At 37.4% G+C, this 23494-nt stretch overlaps 3 protein-coding genes across 5 annotated transcripts; 2 read left to right on the plus strand and 1 right to left on the minus strand.

Moving 5' to 3' along the window:
- Positions 1-5038: 5038 nt before the first annotated feature.
- Positions 5039-8410, plus strand: LOC121317063 (G2/mitotic-specific cyclin-B1-like). Its single transcript, XM_041252651.1, has 9 exons — positions 5039-5169; positions 5490-5627; positions 5846-5965; positions 6224-6403; positions 6506-6664; positions 6816-7052; positions 7131-7271; positions 7732-7842; positions 8087-8410. Exons 1-9 carry the CDS (start codon positions 5149-5151, stop codon positions 8189-8191), a joined length of 1212 nt encoding a protein of 403 aa, XP_041108585.1. The 5' UTR covers positions 5039-5148; the 3' UTR covers positions 8192-8410.
- A 369-nt stretch (positions 8411-8779) lies between these two features.
- On the plus strand, positions 8780-13322 carry LOC121295101. Its single transcript, XM_041219529.1, has 5 exons — positions 8780-9125; positions 9753-9904; positions 11679-11847; positions 11981-12110; positions 12875-13322. Exons 1-5 carry the CDS (start codon positions 9074-9076, stop codon positions 13113-13115), a joined length of 744 nt encoding a protein of 247 aa, XP_041075463.1. The 5' UTR covers positions 8780-9073; the 3' UTR covers positions 13116-13322.
- A 468-nt stretch (positions 13323-13790) lies between these two features.
- On the minus strand, positions 13791-23494 carry LOC121317080 (centromere protein H-like). Of its 3 annotated transcripts, XR_005950479.1 has the most exons (11): positions 23374-23494; positions 23129-23184; positions 22588-22639; positions 22181-22249; positions 21979-22035; positions 21585-21648; positions 20073-20124; positions 19580-19740; positions 18026-18845; positions 15972-16132; positions 13791-15674 (listed from the first exon to the last, which is right to left on the minus strand). XR_005950479.1 is itself a non-coding variant. In XM_041252679.1 (9 exons), exons 4-9 carry the CDS (start codon positions 22240-22242, stop codon positions 18612-18614), a joined length of 630 nt encoding a protein of 209 aa, XP_041108613.1. In that variant the 5' UTR covers positions 22243-22249; positions 22588-22639; positions 23129-23184; positions 23374-23494; the 3' UTR covers positions 17849-18611. The 3 variants fall into 3 exon arrangements, 1 of the variants encoding a protein (XP_041108613.1); XR_005950478.1 differs by having other exon boundaries at positions 13791-16132; XM_041252679.1 differs by lacking the exons at positions 13791-15674; positions 15972-16132 and having other exon boundaries at positions 17849-18845.

Here is a 23494-nt window from a genome sequence, read left to right on the forward strand (position 1 = left end):
GTATGATGGTGCTGGCTCACCGCCGCCTGGGTGAGTAGCCGCACATTCTACGAGAGGTGTGGCTACGTCATGGGCCCTCTTCTGAGGTGCCTCCATGGCTGAGATTTGTGATGTGGCTAGCTGGGCTACCCCGCATACTTTTTCCAGGTTCTAGTGCCTGAATGTGATAGATCCCTCATTGCCCTCTGTGGGCACTAGGGTCCTCAAGGTTGCACGCTTGCACCGCTGACCTTGGTCAGGCAGGGTTAGGTGTCCCGCATATGATCTATGACACTAGAACTAAAGAATTACGTTATAAAGTATTATTGCAGTCTGTATGTAGAGGGTGGTGTGTTGATTGCTGACAAGGTAGTTAGCGCAGCCTACAAGGGTTTGCAGGTGTGTGGATTTATTATTTTACTATTGAGAGTGGTTTTTTTTGTTGTTGGTTTGTTATTGCACATTGAGTTCTGTTATGTTTTTGCGTGTGCGAGTTTGATTTTATGTATTCCAGTTTGATTACTAGTAATCACTTTTAGTTTGGAGTTCCTTCATTATTTAATTGATCTGTTAAACCGTCCTAGGTGTGCTCACATTTATTGTGCGCATTTAACCTCCCCATTCTACTAAAGTCTTCATTGTACAACGTCACTTTGTATTGCTGCTACTGTTTGCAACAGCTTTAATTAGACGATCAAATAAAATAAATCAGGTTGCCAATTGCACCACTACGATTACTCACGTTAAAGTTACCATTTCCATCCCCTGGCCCTCCCGAAAAAAAATCCTAAAAAAATCCTAGCTACACCACTACACCACAGGGTTTATTATTTAAAAATAAAAATAGATGTTGTTATGTTTTTCGTAAGTGGGTAGAGAATATGTAAGTGTACAGTTTATTTCGAATCTCAATAACATAACCAAATAATGTCTAATATCCTTCACCGTTATATTTGTTCTCGTGTGAGACTCACTTTTTCAGTCAGCGAAAATATGTGCTAAAAACATTTGAATTTGATGTAGCCCTTTTAAAATGGCAAAAAGACAGCTACGTTTGGAGTTTTTCTACAACAAAAAAGCTAACCCACCAACGGCAGAGGCATCAACAGAAACCGAACCTGACTCTTGTGTAGTTCAGAATGTTATTAACAGCATGAGAGTGTGACGATACTTCCATTTCAAATGCTCAGGTTAGTGCAGGTGCAGCTGTCGATAAAAGAGACCTTTGCCTGTAAAATGTTGTTTACAGCTCTCTTGATTGTGACAATCTGGCGTAGAACTGTTTGTGATGAAAGATCTGGTAATGTTAGAAAGTTAGCTTAATGTTTCCGTAAAATGGTTAATATCGCTTTGTTTTTCGTTTTTTTTTTTTTTGGGGGGGGGGGGGGGGGGGGGGGGGGGGGGGGGGGGGGGGGGGGGGCTATGCTCCACCAGCCACCAGTTTTTCAAGCCACGAGTCCCCACTGCGCACACGTACCTTTAAAATGGCTTTATAATATATATTTTTTCTTTTTTCTTTCTGCTAACGCAGTTTAGTAGTATGCATCCTACTGTGCTGCACACAATTCTAATCGTTTAGGAGCAATTTTGCAATTCTGTAACAAACAATTAGATTATGTGGTCAAATAACAACGAGCAAATGAGATTCGAGTACACCAAGTACACGGTAGGTTCTTTTTTTTTTTTGGGGGGGGGGGGGGGGGGGGGGGGGGGGGGGGGGGTGATTGGGGGTTGGTGTGAGACCGATATATTCTATTCTACAGATTCCGATCCCTGACAGTGAGGAGGTTAAAGCCTGGCTCTTGTGCAGTGGTTAAAATGTTTATTCTGTATGTAGTCCCTGCTTACCACCCAGCCACTGCCCTATTGCATTTTCTCAAAAGAAAACTTTTTTATGCTAATAAGTTCTAATTCTGTAATCCTAGACCACCTGTGTCTGTGTGTTTCCTGTCTTTGCTACTCTAATTTTATTCCCCCAGGCTGTTAAGAACAAGTATGCCAGCCAAATTCCACAGCTGAGGTCTGCTGTAATCAAGAATCTGGCTCAACCACTGTTGTCTCGCTACACTGTTTAACCTATGCTATTGTAAAATATATTTGTTTAAAATTACGCAAGTTTTCCCAAATCTGAGCTTGTAACTAGTATTTAAAACAAAAAATCCAGTAATTTTAGCTCTGACTGGGTATATATATATATATATATGTATATATATATATATATAGATATATATGATAAATTTATTTTCTAAATATATAATATATAATTTATAAAGATATAAAGATTGTTGCAAAAGTCACTTTCTTTTACGAGAATCATTGAAATATTAAAGCCATGTAAGCTATTGTAATATACCTTGTCTTTGTAAATGATGCACTTTTTGATTTTTGCTTTACTATTTTAATGTATAAATAAAGCTTTGAATTAAATCTGCAGTATTGCTACTTATCTAAGCCTCTTCAATGGTTTGGTTCAGTTGCACAATCAATCCTGAGATGTTTACAATGTTTTGTCTGACCAACAGTTGCATGCCTTAAACTCTGTATCTGACTACCTTTCAGTGACACTCCTGTCTTCAATAAACTTAATCAGCTGAGACCTACTGTAGGGATCGGTATTAGCTGGGATGTTTTGATTGGACAGAACTTGTTTTTGCTGTAGCATGTCCTTTACACTGTTACTGTCCTGTTTGGCATAATGTTTAATTACATGACATTTCTTCCCTCAAAACACTATAGAATGTGTGTTTAACTATGGGTACTACAGTGCAAGTGTCTTGCCTCAGTTACCCTAATTTTTTTGTAATCTTGTGCCATAAAGCAGTTTACTTTCTTATTAACTGTGTTAAATGCTGTAATAGTCTAGCATTTGTGTTTTATCTGTACATCCCACCATCAGCCAAACCCAAGAAAATGTTATCTTTTTTTCATTGATTTGCTTTTAGTAAAATGTGTATTTCGGGGTGGGGGGCATGGTGTGCGCCTTAACTGTTAGATAGAGGTGGAATGTATATTCTGATGCTTTGAAAATGCATTTTGAAATGTGAAGAAGCGCCTGATAGCCCAGTCGTTGACTTGTTTGTGAGTTGCTGCAAAAGTCCCATGTTTCTGGAATGCTGGTCCACATTATTTTCTGCATATTAACAACGACTAATCTGATGTAACTTGTTAAAATTACATTTTAAATCGATAAAAGAAAACACCATTGGTTAATTTTAAAGTTATATAATTTACAACGTGAATCAGAAACCAATCAATAAATGGCATGTACATACAATCAGATGCTGATCATGGTAAACCGTGATCTTGCATGTTTTATTTTGCAGGTCTGTGGGTTTTAATGTCGACTTGTGGATCATTTGGATGGCCTGAGGTGTGACAGTAGCCAAGTAAAATACTTCTGCATTTTCAAAAGCTATAAAAGCAATTTATTCGATTGATCTAAACAGCAGCAGATTGAAATACAGCCCTATGGCAAAGTGGCTGCTGATACTAGTGAACAGGTATAGAGGTGATGCGGTGCAGGAATAATCACAGACCGACAACTGTAATCCGGTTTGGAAAAGGCACACTTTATTTGTAATCCTAGTGTAGCGATCAAATAATAAGCTCCGGTAATACACGGCAATATGTAAAACACGGAGAACAGTAACATGGATTTCAGCCCTACATAAGACAAGTTATCTGCCGCACAATAATACTTGCCTCGTTCACCCGTCTTGGTGCGTGCAGTAGTGCTCGTAGTGTGTGATAATAATTTATTATTTTTAGTGACAGTGTAGTGCTGGCCCTTGGCGACAGCTCCGGATTCGTGTTTAGCCGTCCAGTGATACACAGGCAGTTACTTAAACAGGCTCAAACAAACAAACAAAAACACTCACGATTATTTCTAAAACGCTTTTCTCTGCGTCTCACACAGTCCTTCCAGTTTATCACACAAACCAAGCGAAGGAAAAGATTTACTACTCTCAGCCCAATATGTTCCAGCACCACTGCCCCACATTCTTCCAGGCTGACCGACTTCCGGACCATGGAAATGAACTGTCATACCACTTTTTCCAAAGACTTCCCCTTTTGATACTTAGCGCCCTCACAGGTCGGGAGGGACATTTACAACCAGAACTCGTATTTCTGTCCAGCCCTGGTCTAGATCTTTGTGTACCAAAGTTATGAAAATCAAGCCAGTGTCTCTGGTGTATTTCTGCATGACATATGTAAAATACTAAATTTTAATGGTAGTTAGACATATTATAAATACCTGGGTACCAGTTGGCATAATGCGTGTTGAGACACTATGTTTTCAGAATTACTAAGAACGTAATTCCATCAAAGGATTCTGTGACATCACATTATTGTATTACTATCGTATTTTTGTTGTATAATGCCTAGATTAAAATAAGAAAAAACAATGCGAACCGAAAGTGTTGGAGGTTATAAACTAATTTGTGAATTGTGAATTTCTGATGTCAGAACTATAGTATTATAATCAATGCTGTCACTATCCATGTATTATAGATAGTTATTTCATCTACAAAGTATGGGTGAATTTGAATAAGTAGTATATGTATAGTATATGTGAAAGACACGTTTGTTAACAAAAAATGAAGAAAGCAACAACATCTAAACAGCCCAGTACGTGTCGTACCTCAATTATACTGTTTACAAAACCACAGTTCCTACAAAGGTACCATGAAATGTTCTTGTCAGGACAACTGAGGAAGTCAGCACCTCCGGTCATTTTTTTTTTTTTAAAGTAAGAAAAACGCTTATTGACTGACAAACGTGAACTACTTTAGATGTGTAATGGTTGCAGTATAGGATACTGATCATAGGTTTAGGGTTTCGGTGTTGGGAGAGGATTATTCATTGTTTTATTAACAATAATATGATAGCCAGTCAGAGTGCAGTGTCCTAACAGAAACATTTGGTGACACCCTTGTAAGGTTAGAAAAGAGGAAAATCGGAAAAGAAGGTAAGAAAAAAAAGTTTTAGTCGGGTCACGTCAGAGCCATAGCCCAATCAAAATTGTCCTTATCTTGAACACGAGCGAATGAGAGTCGAGCAGCGGATATTTAAACCCGCAGAGCAAGGATTACCTTAAAGCGTGTTTAATAGATAACGAGTAGGATATTTTACAATAGTTCGTCTTTTAGCTGCATTTTAGAATTTGAAATGGCGCTTCGTTTGACCAGGGTAAGTATGTTTTCTTGTAAGTGCATACATATGTGTTTTTACTGCAGTTTTAGAAGTTGAGTGTGGGTGTGGGATGTCTTTTTTTTATTGTTTTCTTATCTGATCCTTTGTTTCTGCTTCATGTATGTACTGTGACAATATTTCTAAATCCACGGGATGGGTGGAAATGTAGTTTGTACAAAGCGCAAAATAAAATCATCCACTTCATGTTTGTGATCTCTGCAGAGTCGTGCTGTTTGGCTTGTTGGGTGCTTTTGATACGGCAAGTAATCATATCCAAATAAGGTGTTGTTGCTGTCTTGATATTCTGTTACCCGCAGAATTCCCAGCTGAATGCAGAGAACAGGACCGCTCTGGCAGGAAAAGGAGCTGTCGCCTCGAAGCCTGGATTAAGGCCCAGGGCTGTGCTGGGAGACCTGGGAAATAAAGGGCCGGTGACAAAACCAGTTCTGAAGAAGGTAGCTGTTGTAGACCTGTTTATGAATGGAAAGTTGGTAACTTGCCGATTAAGCGATTCTGCATCTATGCTGAATAACTGTAGGTCAGAACTAACTGTAAAGACCGCGATGGCAATTGATGTGATGCAAGCTGGGTGTCGACTTGTGTCGTACCCTATACGGTATCGCATATGTGTTGCGACTTGCTGAAATTCTAACTCAAAGCGGTTGTATTTCAGGATGGAAAACCTGCCACTTCCAAATTGGTTCAAAGAAAAACCAGCAAGTCTGAAAATGCCCCTGAACCACAGGTGCCAAAGACAACTGTAGCCAAGAAGACCAGTGAAGCCTGTGCCAAGGTAAGTACATGTTTTGTAGTTGAAATCACTTGTTAAATTGTAAAAATGCATGTAGTAATATAATAAAGGCATAACAAATGTTACATGTAACTTCCTGGTTTGCTGAATTTTTTGCATTCATGGCAAAATATTGGATAAGCAATTGTACATGTAGTGATTGACCGCAATGCTGAATTTCAAAGTGAATTCTCTAACAAACTTGATGGATTGTACAGTAAGCTAGAGGTTACTAAATTGTAGTTCTTTAACTTTCATTAGGTCCAGCTTCCATCCCCGACTCCAATGGAGACATCAGGCTGTGCACCTGCGGAGGACTTGTGCCAGGCCTTTTCAGATGTGCTACTGAATGTCAAGGATGTTGATGCAGATGATGCTGAGAACCCAATGCTCTGCAGTGAATACGTGAAGGACATCTACAACTACCTAAGACAGGTCGAGGTCAGTAACCTGTTTGGGATGGGGTGTTGTGTTTTTTAAATCTATTGGGTAACTTTTTTTTGGTCAGACTAATTGCTTTAACACAACTTCTCTGGCCTGTAGGTGGAACAAGCAGTTAGGCCCAAATACCTGCAGGGACAGGAAGTCACTGGAAACATGCGCACTATATTGATTGACTGGCTTGTGCAAGTCCAACTGAAGTTCCAGTTGCTTCAGGAGACCATGTATATGACTGTCGGAATAATTGATCGCTTTCTTCAGGTAAAGGCTGTCCCTTGCTGGTCAAATTGGCTTTTGGTGAACTTTATTGTGAAATAATGCACTTAGTCAAACTAATTTATTAGTGGAAGGGGAAACAATAAGTTTAAAATTTACTACTTCCTTTTTAACTCCAATACTCTTGCTTTTTCAGGCTAATCCGGTGCCCAAGAAGATGCTGCAGCTTGTAGGTGTGACTGCTATGTTGTTGGCCTCCAAATATGAAGAGATGTATCCTCCAGAGATTGCAGACTTCGCGTTTGTTACCGACCACACTTATACCACGGCTCAGATCAGAGCTATGGAAATGAAGATCCTGAGGGTGCTTGATTTCAGCTTTGGCCGTCCTATTCCCCTGCAGTTTCTGAGAAGAGCTTCTAAGATCGGAGAAGTGAGTTGTCTGCCTAAATTGCTTTGATTCTTGGTGATCTACTTCATCCCATATGAGATTTTAATTGGTATTTTATAGGTAACTGCAGAGCAGCACACCTTGGCTAAATATCTAATGGAGCTGACTATGGCAGACTATGACATGGTGCACTATCCCCCATCCCAGATTGCAGCTGCAGCATTTGCACTGACATTGAAAGTTTTAAACTGTGGTGAATGGGTAAGTGCATTCAAGACCTGTAGCTTCATAGCTAAGTAACTGAGCATGTGAAAATGCACTCTGAAAGTTTAAAATTGGTACATAATCCCACCCTATAATCTCAGGCTCTCCTCCCCCTCTCGTCCCCCCTCTCCCTCCCTCCCCTCTAATCTCTCCCGCCTCTCTCCCCTCTCCCCCCCTCCCCACTCGCGCTCCCCTCTCTCTCCCCCCTCCACTCCCCTCCCCTCTCCTCGTTCTCTCCCCTCGCCCCCGCTCCTCTCCCAATCTCTCAATCTCTCTCTCACCCTAATAACTCTCCCTCCTCCCCACCACCCCCTCTCCCCCCCTCTCCTCTCCATCTCTCCCGCCTCCCTCTCTCTCTCCCCCCACTTCCCCCACTTTTTTTTTTGATAAAGGCAATACATGATAGCTGCACTACTTTGGTCCTTTTGACATGTGCTATTGTGAAATTCTCCTCCAGACACTCACTCTGCAGCATTATATGAACTACACAGAGAGCTGTTTGATTCCTGTGATGCAGCACATGGCTAAAAATGTTGTAAAGGTCAATGATGGACTCACCAAGTACATGGTAAGGTTTTTATCATGAAATGTTGTGCTTGACTTTTATTCTAAACTTGTGTCTTCAGAGGTCAATTGTTAAACCTATTTTATTTATTTTTTTGCTTTCATTTCCATTGCTAATGCCCAAGTGCATAGTTGATCCATTTTGGCCCACCTCCTTTTAGCAAGTCTAATTAGACTTGGATAGTTTTCTGAATAAAACTGATGTGCAGTTTTCAGACTGGTTTTGGTAACTTCCTTTTATTTTCCAGGCTGTGAAGAATAAGTATGCAAGTCAGAAGCTAATGAAGATCAGCATGATTCCTCATCTGAAGTCTGCAGTAATCAAAGATCTAGCTAAACCTCTACTGTCTTGATGTTTAAGGCAGCTTATTTACTATTGGCACTGTGTGCTTTTTACACTGTTTTTAATGTTGAGTGATCAATGGTATTCAAATTCCAGAAATCCTGTTAGCTGTCCAATAAGATTAAAGTACAGTAAATCTCTCGTTTTTACCCATCTGAGCTGGAGGCTACTAAAATGTGCTTATCTCCAGTATTAAAGAATGTTAATGTAATGCTGCTTTTTAAACTAATCCAGCTTTTTAATAAAAATTAGTATTGACACTGTCTCCTGTTAAATTGTTGCACATACTGAACCCTTCAAGAAGTTAATTTCAGCCAGTTAAATTAACTATATATAACTTGTAGCTAACTGAAAGGACTACTGTTTAACATCTCCAGTTGATTGTCTAACCATTACAATCCATTTAAGTACAACCTTAATTTTAGTATTGAACAGTGCAGCTTTTACTGTACAAAGTAAATATTCAGGTTCATAAACTTGACTTATCTGGGTAATGTAAGTTAACTTCCAGTGAACAATCTATATTGTAGCATGTTTGGCAACAGGAGTAATGTTGGTTTTAAGTGTGATACATGCCATGATGAGAAATTGACCAAAAGGCAGTGTTCTATAGAATGTAGATCAGTGTTTTGGACTACATTAGGAGCCTGCTGTGGTTTGTTTGTTTTGGTGCTGGGTTGGTCTCAAGGACTCCAAACACCCTTCCTTTGTTTGTAAATATTTACCTTCTGCAGTACTGAGCATGTGCTGTGCACCTAGCAACTACCTGTAACAGGGACAGAGTAAACGCATGCAGTCGGCATACAAGGCAATATGCATGAGACGCACAGATTAGTAGGTATCTCGTAATAAAATATGATAAAAGGATAGGATTCTGCAATCAAGTCCAGAAATGTTGAGATCATCAAAAAAGAAAGTGACTTTCATTGAGCAGACAACTCCCTGTAAGTACATTTGCTTACTACTTTAGATCATTTCCATTGGTTTGCTTGTTACACTTGTTTATATCACTTGGAACGTGTCAAGTGGTTTGATCCTCTCTATACAAACTGATGTCCAAATGACACTTCCTAATTATTTACAATGTATTCATATGGACAACATATAGCATTTGTATTTACTGACTTTGAGCACAAAGTCATTTTGACTGCATGTGTTGCTGTAACTTTTTAAATCTAGTAAACTTTTGTAAATGTGAGGAGTCATTTAACTGTAGTATTTAACTTCTGTTATAAAACAAACTGAGTCCCTAAGAGGCATTACATTACTTAATTTTACAAAACCACAATTAACACTTTTTTTCCTTTGACTAAATAACACTAAAGTGAATATGGTCCTTGCTTGAAGGCTCAGAATTACTCCAAACACCTGTTAATTTTACTGAACTGGAGTAAAATGCTTTGAGAATAGGCCCCTAAGTGAAGTAGACAAACACATTATGTGAGTGATTAAGGTTTTGGATATGTTAAACAATACCCCACAGGGATCACGTGTATTTACATTTTATTTTGTGTTTTATTTGAACTGTACCAGTTAACTGATTTGTACTGTTGTTTATCTTCTAATAAAAGGCAGGACAAATATAGCTTCCAGGCAGCCTCACACCCGTGTCCTTCAATCCTACTTCTCAGTCATCGTCAAGCATCTGTCAGCATCTCCGCTTTTCTACAGGAGTCTAAAAGAAAAAGGAGTGCTAACCACTGAACAGATAGGACAGATTGAGGTATGTATGAAGCAACCAGAGCAACCTTTAGTTTCCATTTAACCATATTCAGACTGATTACTCTAATGGTAACAGCATAAATTGGCTGTAGTTTTGGCAGAAAAGCTGTTTTTAAAATGTAGTACTATAAAAACAAAATACACTGCAATATTTAACTTTATATGAAAGCAGATAATTTAGGTATTTAGCATGCCTGTTTCCCTTAAATGGGATAATAATTCATCATCATCAATATGTGCCAGTTATAAAAGGGTGGAATATTCCAAACCCAACTCTGTGCATCTAATCAAACTTTCCTGACTTTTAGAAGAGTTCTTGCTACCCAACAGACATCACTTATGTTCTCTTTTTAATTGCTCTATTGTCTTTGTATAGCAGCACAAAATGACCACCTTTCAGACAGGTGGTTTCTTGTCTTTGGATCTGAGATAACCTACATAGATTATTAAAACTACACAGCGAAACAACAGTTTGTTGCAGTGGTTTCAAAATGGGGGGGAAAAAAAAAACAGCACACATTTAAAAGTATGTAAAAAGTATACATGTTATACAGTGACTGTTTAATCCTACGGTATGTTTCCTGCAAATACTGATGCAATATGCTTGAGTTTAAATATTGCCACAGTCAATAAAACTGATTTTTGTTCAGTGATTTAATATACAGAGATTATTAGGAACTCCTTAAATATTAGAAACCAAACATATCAGCTCTCAGCAACTTTTCAGTTAATGCACAAGTGTTGACTGATCTGGCGTTATATAACTTATTTGCTTCAACATGGAAAACCTTTTTTTTTTTTTTTTTTCCCCCCCAGCTCTAATTTTTTTAATCTTCCATGCATACAAATCTGTTGACAGGTTCCAATTTACAACACTATTAATCTCATGCAGAGATGTAAGGAAAGTAATTCCCAATTAGGTTTGCACTTGTTATAAACAGAAAACTACATGCACATGGTGACGAACCCTCTCCTTGCCTTCTGGGGCTTGTTGGTTAACCAGTTATCCTCATTCATGAAATGTCACTGTATTCCATGGAGTATTATGGAGTATGCTCCATGTATGTGCAGATTGTAAATTAATACGCTCTACACTAGATAAGTGAAGTCAGAAGCACATTGAAAATGGTCAGAGAATATTCAGAATAGAAACTCCTGGCATACAACGTTGACCGAAGGCATGGCTACTTGGCAGAAGCCAACATTCAAGGGAGTAGAAGGCTGCACCCAAACACTGCTCTTACCACAAACGTGCTGGAACACTAGTCTTTATCCAGTGTCATTTGAGAATACATTCTCAGAGAACACACACATGTGGGTATGGCGAACACTCAGTGGTGTTCTCATTAAAACTTCTGCCAACAGCAAAGCATTGAAGCTATTCATAGAGCATTTTCATAAGTGCGTTATTTATTTTATCATGGGAATAAAAACAAACAAACCACGTTTAGATAGCTACTTCGTTTACAAGAGTGACCTGGTACTTTATTATTAGGTACCTTTTTTTTTTTCTTTTTACCAGCATATTAAATAAATACATGTACAGTCAGCTCTCACTTATCCGTGGGCATATGTTGCAGTCTTCTATGTAGTCTCTATTTATGTTGTCTATGAATATACAAACAACTGGATAAGCTTGTGGTTCATCAACAGATGCATCTGATAGTTAGAATGGCTGATTATTGGTTTGTAAGCATGCAACATGATTCTATGTGCGTCTGGTACTATGTATGGAGAAAGTTTTGATTGTAACTTTTTTTTTTGTATTCTAACAGCTAGAAGACTCGCCAGAGCTCAAAATTGTAAAACTACTTCACATTGTTAAGAATGCAGAGCTCCCAGTCTTTGACTCCTTTTGCTTGGTGCTTGGTGAAATGGGATTTTGGTACCTAGCTCAAACACTGCAGGCTGCTACCAAAGAGGAAGATGTGTCGTCTTCACCAGGTAAAGAATATTCTGGCATAAAACCAGGGATAATATCCAATACTTTACGTTATAAATCAGCAGGTTTTATGGAAAAACACAATACACTTTACAACAATGCATTTCCTATTAAAACTCCATTATCTTCCTTCAGGCAAAGTGAGCGACAGAATTAATGTTTTGAAGGAAGTGGGTCTACTTCCTAAGGATGATCCAGCTGTGAAAGAAGACAATGTGAAGCTAAGGAGAAAAGTTCAGTATCTAAAATATGAATATACAAAGAGGTACAACAATCATATGATATTTTTGTAGTTAAGAAAATGTAAAATAATGAATACAAATATTGTATCCCAAAGTGACTTCACTCTTAAAGGACACAGAGCTAACATAATTCCAGTAAATATTATCTGATATGTAATGCCATCATTTTGTTGATCTCAGGTTTTCCTATATGAAAGCCATGCACACATTATCATAAACGTGCATTTGATTTGTTTTAGTGGTATATTCTTCAAAGCATTTATTGAACAAAAACTGGGCAATTTTGTACATACAGAATACAGAACTTCCCGCTTAAGCTCAGAGACATTAAAACCATGTGGAACATTACTGAGGCAAAACCTCTGAAATCAGAAATGAAAATGAAGCATTTGATATTGAAATACTGGAAGCAATTTTATGTATTACATTTTTACAACCAATACAGTTCACTTCTGACAATGTGATTCCTGCCTATTGTAGCAGGAGAGTGTCATTAATGAGACTTGAGAGACAGAACGCTGCAGTTCCAGTGTGTATGTGCAGTTTTATTAACAAACAAAACAGGAATAAATAAACAAACACAAGACACAGGGGTCGAAATAAAAAGGGTTAAAACAAAATAATACTGATGTTAGGCTGGGCATTCACCTTCACTGACCAACACAGAAAATAGACAACTCCCACTCATGTACCTTCACCAAACAAATGATTTCTGGCTCTGTTTATATATGTGGCTACTCCCCAATTAGCACTCAATTACCTAAATCAAATAAAAATATCTGTGCAGATTAAAGGACCTTGAGGAAGACCTGGCCTTGGTAAGAGAGGAGCGAGACACAGCGGTGAGACAGAGGCGCAAGACGAGGCAGCAGAACGAGGAGCTGCGAGCTCTCAACACAGAGATGAGGGCTCTGATCACAAAACTGCACAGCTCGGACTGGAAGCGCACCACTGTGAAGGATGTGGGATACAGCATGGATCTTCATCCCTCACCAATCGCCCGTTCTCACAGAAAGACGAATCTCTGATTTTTATTTGGTTGACAACGAAAGCAGTTGTTTTTTCACCAACAATTGCTAGCCACAGTGTCTTCCAGCAAATGTTTGTTTATATTCTTTCCATCATCCTGTTTTTCTACATTGTTTGTTTCACTGTGAAGAGAACACTGAAGACAGCGATTCAAATTGCTACTGCTCTGTAACACTTCCTTATAGTTTTAAAAACATTAAATAACACCGTGTTTTTTTTTTTTTTTTTTTGTTCCTGGGTAGCAAGTGTTATTTCATAATTGCTTATGCCTCACAAGTATAGAAAATGGCTATTATTCCCCACAAACTTTGCTTTTGTGACCAGGACAGTGATCTTTCAAAATATCACTATTTCCAATGGGGAAAATGGGCAAATGTGTGTCTTTTCATTCACATAAAGTCAGAAAAAAACAACATAAATTTACAGTATAATCGTAAATCTCGAAAAACTATTCACTTCTAAATCTTTTGTAGTCATCTTTGTATTACTTTAGTATAAATACATGTTAATTTGGATTCATATGTTGTTTTTTTCTGACTTTATGTGAAAGAAAAGACACACATTTGCCCATTTTCCCATTGGAAATAGTGATATTTTGAAATATCACTGTCCTGGTCACAAAAGCAAAGTTTGTGGGGAATAATACCCATTTTCTATACTTTTGAGGCATAAGCAATTAGGAAATAACACTTACTACCCAGGAACAAAAATTGTGTTACGTGGTGTAATTTGTGGACCAGTTGTCAGTATGGTTGTCAAGAGCAACAAAAAGGCAACTCTTCTGTTATTAGGTGTTAAGTAATAGCAAAATTATGGTCATCATTGCATTCAATTGTGAGAAAAGGCTGTATTTTGCTGAAACCCCTGGCTTCCATATCAACCCATTTGATGTATTCAGCTTCACCCCTTCCCCATTTAGTAGCACCTTTGGTTTGCCTCAATGCCGCACCTCTCTAATCGAGCTGCAGTAAAGAAGTCAATTCAATGACACGTAGCAGCTTATTGTAACAGTTTCATCTTATATCCAGCTTTTTCCAGGTAGAAAACCATATATACACTTAAGCACTGTTAGTGCACGGTACGCAACTCCTAATGAAAACAATGTGAGTATACATAAACCTCTTATCTCCATTTCAGATTTTACACATTGTTTTTGTGCTGATCATTAAATGAAATGGCAGTAAGCTACACTGATTCTTGTTTTACAGGAATTACAAAAAGATAAATATCCTATTGAAATGTTCATTAGGTACCTATTAAATAAATAAATAAATAAATAAACACCACATTGGATCTCTCTCAAATCCCTTCACAAAGAATAAAAAACTGTGTTCAAATAACACACAAAAAAGCAGGTTAAAGGTTACAATGAAAACAAACTGATGCACCTATTCAAATTATTAGTTACACAGTTTAGAAGTTCTAAATTGAAAAAAAAGACGACAACCGATACACTTGCATGACTGCTCAAAACACTTTCAGTATTCCAAACATTTGTCCTGGTATTGCAATAGTAGAAATGTTATGATAACGTATGAAAAGTATTTAATTTCCACGAATCAGTTGCCTGTTCTCTATTAACATTCACAGCTTACGGTAAACATCTGTTTAGCTACTTCGTTACTTTTTTAAACTTGCTTGGGTTTTTTCAGGCACAATATACATCTCTTTCAGAGCTAGCATCAGTCTCAGGACAGGTGTGCAGAGTGCGGTTAGCACTGACACGCTGTAATACTGTAAATACAAGAACACGTCTTGCACTTGCACCATTCCAAAGATGCAGTGTTCACTGGGTGGTAGGTGGAAGGAATCAAAATCAACAGTAGGTGGCAACATTGTGATATGTTTGGAGACTGAACCAGTGTTGCTAGATAAGCCTAAAAGAAGACAAACAGATGTTTAAGTAATATTAGGCATAACCTATTACAGTGCAACTGTGGTGCTGGTCTTAACATCACCTTTCCTATAATTGTTAATATGGAAACATTTACCACATAGAAGTACACCCAATCATTCCAAACAAAATTTGGAATGACGTTTAATGCTTTTTGAAAATGAACTGAAATTTACCACAAAGGGTTGCTCTGCAATCTGTTGTACAATTAGTAAGCTGCCTGGTGTTTCAATGAAGTACCTGAAAGGTAGCACCCTAAATAAAAGTAACCCTTTATCTGTGGAAACTGTTGTTTTAGAAAATGGGCTGTTTTAACAGACACACAGTGGAAACCTGGTGCTCATAATCCTGATGCAGTAATTAAACACAGAACACGTTTTTGCTTTATTGGGCAGATAAGTGCAAACAAATGCTACATAAATAGAAAATGCACATTGCAGGAAACAGCTAATCTGTGTTCATTGACAACATTCCCAGTACTGCTCAAGCCATTTAAAAAACAACACTCTGAGGTGTTTTTGGAGAAATAAATATCAAAACTAATAGGAAGATCGCACCAGCACCTCTAGAAACCTGTAAACTGTGGCCTCAGTAGTGTGCTCCAGGTTTTGGGAATAAACCAGTAACTGAAGTCCATGATGCAGTAGCAATCAGAAGCAAAACCCTACAAAACTCAAAAAAAAAACATTGGATTTAGAACAAAGCTATTGTATGGATTTCAGGCTAGATGTTATTATGTTAAGTTTGAGTGATCACTTGGGATCCTAAAAAGATGCAATTTGTTTTGAGAAAAAAAAGAGAAACCCTGATTATACAACATAAATCACAACTTTAAATCAGAAAAACTAACAGTGCAATATTAAGGAACATTGAGATTGTGTTCTATGTACATGACGGCATCTCTTCACAGGATACGACACTTAAAAAGGAAACCTGAGCAGTCTAGAGAAATAAAATGTACCAAATTTTTATCCGTCGTGGCGTGAGTCTGCTTTTCTGAACCATGTTATCGGCAAGGTAGTACAACAGCGTCCCGACAGCAACAACATAGAGAATCAAATACAGGATATAAGTGGCATGTGCTGAGTGGAGATGGGTTTCAAACTGCCTCTGGATGTCATCCTGAATAAAGAGAACAACATTGCAAAAATATTACAGCAAAAAGGGGATTACACAAAAAACACAAAAAAAGACAGGCTTCAGGTGGAATTCACTAGTTTCTGTTATTCCTCAGGGTCTGAAAAAACATTCCCAAAGCTGGCTACCATCTTTTAGGCAAGGTTTTTAAAGTGTAACTTTGAACTGGGTTAAGCTTGCATACAATCATAGATGCAATTCAAACTAAAATTAAAATCAGTCACCAATCTGTACCTTACACTATCTATAGTTACTTCTGCCAATATTTTATGGATCCATGCATCCGGTCTTCATATAGTGGTATATGAAAGTAAGTTTTAAGTCATAAGATGCATGGACCTATTTTGTACCGTTTGACAGATGGACCAAAAAAAGCATGGCTTGGTGAACATGCTTTGAAACATTACAGAATCCTTTGCAGTGTTTAGAAGAGATGCACTCCTTATCCCTTGCAGTGTTTAGAAGACATGCACTGTGGATCCACTGCAGTGTTTAGAAGACATGCACTGTGGATCCACTGCAGTGTTTAGAAGTTGAGTAAGCTTTGAGAAACGTGCGCCCCGGTTGACCCACGATGTGTGATTAAAGAGACTCGACAGGATGTTTAAAAATATAACACTGCGATGAGACATGGACAGTAAAGAACACAGTAAAGGTAACTGGTTTCTTGTAAATTTTACAAGGTGTTCTGTAACATTTTAATACTGATTACCAGCAGTTAACTAAAACAACTTTTAGACAAATGCGGTTTGTAGTATAATCACAAGCGACTCATATTTATTTTTTGCATTACACCCTGCAAACACAAATTTATTTTTGAAATTGTGCAATCAGTTAACATAAATGTGTATATTAAATGGGTTGCTAGTCCCTTTTTATCGCCTCAAGATAAACATTTTAAATAGATCAATGAAGCTCTTCCCAAGATCTCTCATCAGCAGTTTCCATAAATCCTTGTGCCATCTCATCACAGATTTGTTCACAGACAATTCGGACCTGCTTAGGATTGGATGGTTTCCAGAAAAGGCCCTGACTATGAGTGTAGTGATGTAAGCTCAGCAGCATTGGACCTTAAAAATGCAAGAGCACTAACACAAAACACAAAGCATTCTTTGCAACTTTAAGTTAGCCTGATGTACTATTGTACTTTTCACTAAATGAAATCTGGTTCTCCATGAAAAAGCACTGTCTCCCTACCACCATATGCTATCAGAAAGCTGAGGAATGAAGAGGCATGCATGCAGAGTTCAATTTAAAATACAATGGTAAACACCAAACCCTTTTGCTTAGGCTGGGATACAAAACCACACACAATTTTTCACAATTACATTTTCCTTCAAACAGCAAGAGCTTAACAGTGGCATAAGAAAGAGTTGGACAATTCACTTTTTCATTTTCTTGCTGACTCAGTTCACAAAACAGCATAACAAGCAGAAACAGGAAATTTTTACAATGTAAATATTTGAAAATGATGAAAACTGTGTCATCAGCAGGCACGATACAAAGAGGACCAGCCCTTCGTCTGCGGTCAGCCTCATGTTGTTTATCTCTGGCCAAGATACCAGATCATGTAAATCAAAAACTGCCATCTGTCCTGTATTTTGATTCAGTGGTTTTGAAAGTATTTTTTTTTTTTTTTGCTTTGCCATAATACCGTGTAGGCCACTGCATTGCCTTGGGACATTTTTTTTTTTTTTTTTTTTTTTTTTTTTTTTCTTTTACTTTCTATACATTTTTCTAAATAAATACATTTCTGGTGGTCTGCAGTTTGAAGATCTAAATAGCCATATATATCTCTGCCAATTGAGGGATGAGGTGATCATTTGCACTGTACAGAGCAGGGTGCTAGTTTGTGATGCAAGTTTTCATCATACATACCCTTCCTCCGACAGCAAATTTGTCCAGAGTCTATTTTGCCTTCTGGTGTTTCTCCTGCAGAAGTCTTTGCTTTTTCCTATAAATTTAAACCTGTTCGGTACAAATGAATTAAAAAAAACAAACAAAAAAAAACAAGCGAGTTCAACACTCAGACTAGGACGTCCTCCCCGGACCCACCTCAACGCTACTGGATATGGACCCATTCCTATTGTTTCTTTCAACCCATTAAATAAGAGAGACTCCACTACGAAAGAACCCCAGTTTACAGCTCCCTGGAGACAGACAGTCTGTGCTTGCTACTTGTAGAGTGTTCAGCAGCAGTAACCTTGTCTGAATTTAGGATAATGTCAGAGATATTTGCATACGAGCGTCTCAGGACGTCTTCTCCAATTACACTCGTTGTGTGCTTTGACATTTGTTTACTGAAGCGTGGCCTGTTATCCTTGAATAACATGATATTGAACCCCAATAAAAGTTAAAAGTGAACGGTTGGGATTTCACTTGTCATACAGCACCTAACAATGTCAACAGCAATAACATATTCCGTAGTTGAAGTCATTCTCAACATAGCAAGGTTTGACACTACTCACAAAAGGTTTGCCTGCGTCTGTGATATCATGGGTGTCACTGGCCGGGGGGTAAATATTATTTTCTTCACTGGCGTTTCCATGTTTTCTTTTGAGTCTTCTCTGCGGAAATGAGGGAACTTTTCCAGTGCCCTAACGTTTCCCCCCGCTTCGTGCAGTGGCGTGCCACTGCGCTGCACAAAGTTTGAAGGTCTGAGAGGAAGGGCCATTGTATTATGCCTGTGTGCCGCCCACTACAATAAATAATTAAATAAACTAGAAACAAATTACTGCCACATTATGCAATAAACTACTTACGAATAAAACTACAAGCAGCATTTCAAAGTTTCAAATTATTCTCAATGAATTAGCTATTAAAAACATTATTCTGCTTTTTGCCATAATATTCAACTCACAAAATGTATTTAACTGGAATTTGAACAAGTTACAATCAACATGCACCACGTCAGCCGACGTATTTTTTAAAATGAAAAACTTCATTACAACCGTAAAATTATTAACTTAGTTACGTACTGAAGCTGTACTGTATTTAACTGTTTTCTGCCATATGACAACACGGTTACGATTTGTTAATCTGTTGTGTTTCTGTAAGTTAATAATGCATTACAATATCAAGTTAATTATTTTACATTCAGAATTGAAATCCCTGACGCCTGTTGCCTAACGAAAACTGTCTAAGAGATCACTCACCTACGCTGCTAATCTTTTCCTCCCAGACTAAACTCTGTCTACAGCACTAAACAATTGTGTTCTCCTCAACGAAGAATATAAACTTGCCTCTTAAATAGACTCGATCATCCATAGACATTGTTTTTAATCTTTTTTTAAAAGGAACATGAATACAGCAATGCAAGCATGAAATAATTCTTAATCTTTTTTGTTGAAACAGTGCACTTTTGGGTCTGCTGGGCCATGAAAACAACACATGCAGTGCATGTCTCTGTAATGCTGTGACAAGAGACTGTACCTGAAGTACATTTTGCACCAGAGTAACCATCTTGAGATACTTCTCCATGCTTCCCTGACCTTTCGTCAACATCTCACTCTGCAATGCTTGCATCTTCTCCTCCTTTCTCTTTTTTGCTGCTCGCATTTCCATCAATTTCCCAAGAGCTTCTTTCTTCAGTGCTGAGTGTAAAATATTTTACAGCAGTTAATTAACTTTCATATAACAGACTGATCACTTCATTGTACTACATGCACTATTTAGGCTAGTAGTTCCAGCCTGGTCCTGAGGGGCAACCCATGGTTTTGCTTCAACCTGATCCTAAACTGGTGTTTATATCATGCTTAAGGTTGTTTTAGATTATCAGAGCAGACAGCCATTCATTATATGCCATCAACTATGTAGTTTCTAAACATTTTGTAGTTATAACTACAGTCCTAAATGGCCTTGCATCATAAATTCTTTCTTGCAATAGGTATAGATTTAAGTGAATTAATGTCTAATAAACACTTACCTAGTCTCCTTTTCCTAACTTCTCGTACCTGGTCTTCAATTTCAGTGGACTCCTGAGTCACAGATTTCAGAAGTATAAATACAGATAATGCAATGTTTGTGTTTCAACCAAATGTGAGAATCTTATGGACAAATGTATACTGTATTTTTTTAAATATTTATTGCTCCCTACTAAGCTACCCAAGAATCTTCTTTAGCATGTGTATCACAATATCGGGTGTATGGAGTCTGTCTGTCTGCATGTCACACTTACATTTTCACATTTATCTAAAGAACCCCTTGTCAGATTCTAATGAAACGTGCAAAGAACATTATTGAATATGTCATAATACGAGGGTGTATGGAAACGGTCTTTATGTCACTAGAGGAACGCTTCTCACACTATGATGAAAAACACATTCTTAAGCACATTCTGTGGTTAAAAATATCAGAGCCTGGGAGTATACAGAGGCACACTGTCTGACTGTCTCTCCGTTAATACGTCACACCAAATTTGTACAGACTGTATATCTAAAGAAACTGTCAATGTGAAATTATGTGCACACAGATGATATACAGTAATTATGTTTAAGTTACTAATTGCTCTAATTTCACTGTGTAACAATTATTTTTTTTTTTGTTCCTGGGTAGTAAGTGTTATTTCCTAATTGCTTATGCCTCAAAAGTATAGAAAATGGCTATTTCACATAAAGTCAGAAAAAAACAACATGAATCCAAATTAACATGTATTTATACTAAAGTAATACAAAAATGACTACAAAAGATTTAGAAGTGAGTAGTTTTTCGAGATTTACGATTATACTGTATTTACTGCTTACTTTAGTATAAATACATGTTAATTTGGATTCATATGTTGTTTTTTTTTTACTTTATGTGAACGAGAAGACACACATTTGCCAGTTTTCCCATTGGAAATAGTGATATTTTTAAATATCACTGTCCTGGTCACAAAAGCAAAGTTTGTGGGGAATAATAGCCATTTTCTACACTTTTGAGGCATAAGCAATTAGGAAATAACACTTACTACCCAGGAACAAAAATTGTGTTACATAGTATTTTAAATGCACAGCCATGACAGGGAATGAACGCCCAGACAAGTTCTTATGCAGTCATAAGAAATACTCAGCTGTGTGCACGTGCTATAAACTGTACAGTTTAATTTTCAGACAATAAAACATAAGAATTTAAGGTGGGACATGAAGGCAAGAAGTGCTTGTATGCCTAGGTAACGTCTGCATGCCAATATTTTCTGCAATTTTATTTGCCACTTGTAGCAAACAGATTACAACATAATGTAGACTACATGTACTGTTTTCTGTACAGCAGATGACGTGTATGATACCATAATCACAAGGCAGCTGTGTACAGAGTATGAAACTAATATCTTAGTATTTCCTCATCAAGAAACACAAAACAAAACAACAAGTGACCACAATAAGGTAGCCATTTTAGGTCACAAGTCACAGTGAAGGCTACTGTTAGAAGGGTCTGTTTTAAAACAGACAGCACTTACCTGTTTTAATCTGAATATACGTGAACAAAGGCTTAGTGTGTGCTTCCCTGTTGCCTTCATTAACCTACAGTTAGAATAAAGTTTGGATTAAGTCACTTTTTTTTTTAATTGAAATTTATGTTAACCCTGAAGAAGTACCCATCCATAACTGTTTACCAGTTGTAGCCACAGCATTCAACCAATACCTTTTGAAATTAATTGATTCAATTGCTGCTAAGTAATGCATTAAATGCTGCATGTGACAATTTGTATTAAAACAATGGTCTACTCTAGCCAGGTTTTGGCTACCTTCCCAACACTACTTTAAGTTAAACTGGCTGCACTCTGCTTACTTTAGAAAACACAAATGCTAACAATCCTAAATTTGACTTTAGAGTAAAGTACATTTACTTACTGTGCTTCTTTGTCATTTCCTTTCATCTTTTCCAACACAGCATGGGTAAACTGCATTCTGTTGAAAAATGTTTTATATATTTAATGTGATACTGTGAAGTAGTATAACCATCAGAAATGTTACTTGACTTCAGACAGTTTGCATTAATCCACTGCGTATAGGTCAAGGTCATCCAGCCTCACCACGACACCCCTGGATTTACCTGTGTAGGGCCAATGTTTTGTTATGGATAGAGTGTTTCACATCTTCTAAATCTTTTGTCATTTCCGTTCTGTCATAATAAAAGACATACATAGTTAATGTAACACTTATGAAAAGTCCAGCTATTGTACATCAAAAATTGTTAGAATTTATTACTTAATGTATTTATTTGAGAAGGGTTAAAACTGTACTGCATAATACACTTCCAATACAAAACAGAAAAAAGAACATTAAGTAATTAATTTAATAAATAAATAAATAAACAGTCCTATTGTTTTGTGCAGTAGTAGTGTATACTCTCCATTTGCTTCTAGGATACAAGTTAATGGCTGAAAACTTCATAAAACACATTTTTATTTAAGGAATAATAAATGGAACCAGTCCACTACAAACAGGATACAGACTTACATATTTGGGTTTTCTTCTGCAGAGATTCAAGGGGTGCTATAATTGCCTTGATCTGTTAAATGAATCATAACATGAGTGACACACTGAAATAATATCTCGACCAAGACAAGACAGGCTAGTGCCAGTTAAATGTACAGTAGACTTGACTATACTTTATACATTTTGTATTAATGAACACCATAGTAATGAATGCAATCTTTATTTCTACAGTTCCACAGCAAAACAAGTGTGTATTTTGTATCAACACCCTTTCTTTGTTATATTGCTTATATTGCCAGGTTATTGGTGACCTTTTTACTGATTCCCTTTGAAGAGACATTAAAGGGATTGACAACATTAGCAGATTAGATCGCTTTAATGTCTGCTGTTTTGAACACAGTTACCTTTATAAACTAGATCGATTGGCAGTTTTGAGTGGATCTTTCCCATCTGTATACTAGTCTGCTGTGTTGAAAGAGTTAAACTGCCACAGAATTCTTAGATGGCTTTCTAGAGTTATGAATAAAACAGCACACAGATATTTTTTAAAACAGTACTTAACCTGACTTTATTCGGATTTTCATTTCCAAACACTGGTCAGCCACTTGTTCTCTTAACCTGCAAAGGAAGAAATAGAAACAACACTACTAGGCAGACTTTTTACAGCTGTGTCAATCAACACATTCAACCTCCACGGGAAAGCAAAAGTTGCAGAATGCTAATGGATCAGTTTATAAAACAAAATACTGTATTTCACAGGTGCACATTGTGACGACATCCAAAGTATTCAGCACAAGCACAACAAACCTGAGAATACGTGCAAGTGATTCTTCCTTCTTTGTATTGACAGGTACTGGCAACTGACAGTTGTTTAAAGCTAGATGTCCAAGCTTTGAACAAGCTTCATTAAGGTTCTGAAAGGCATCCA

This window comes from Polyodon spathula, chromosome 1 (genome assembly GCF_017654505.1).
Source record: "Polyodon spathula isolate WHYD16114869_AA chromosome 1, ASM1765450v1, whole genome shotgun sequence".
NCBI classification, from domain to species: Eukaryota; Metazoa; Chordata; class Actinopteri; order Acipenseriformes; family Polyodontidae; genus Polyodon; species Polyodon spathula.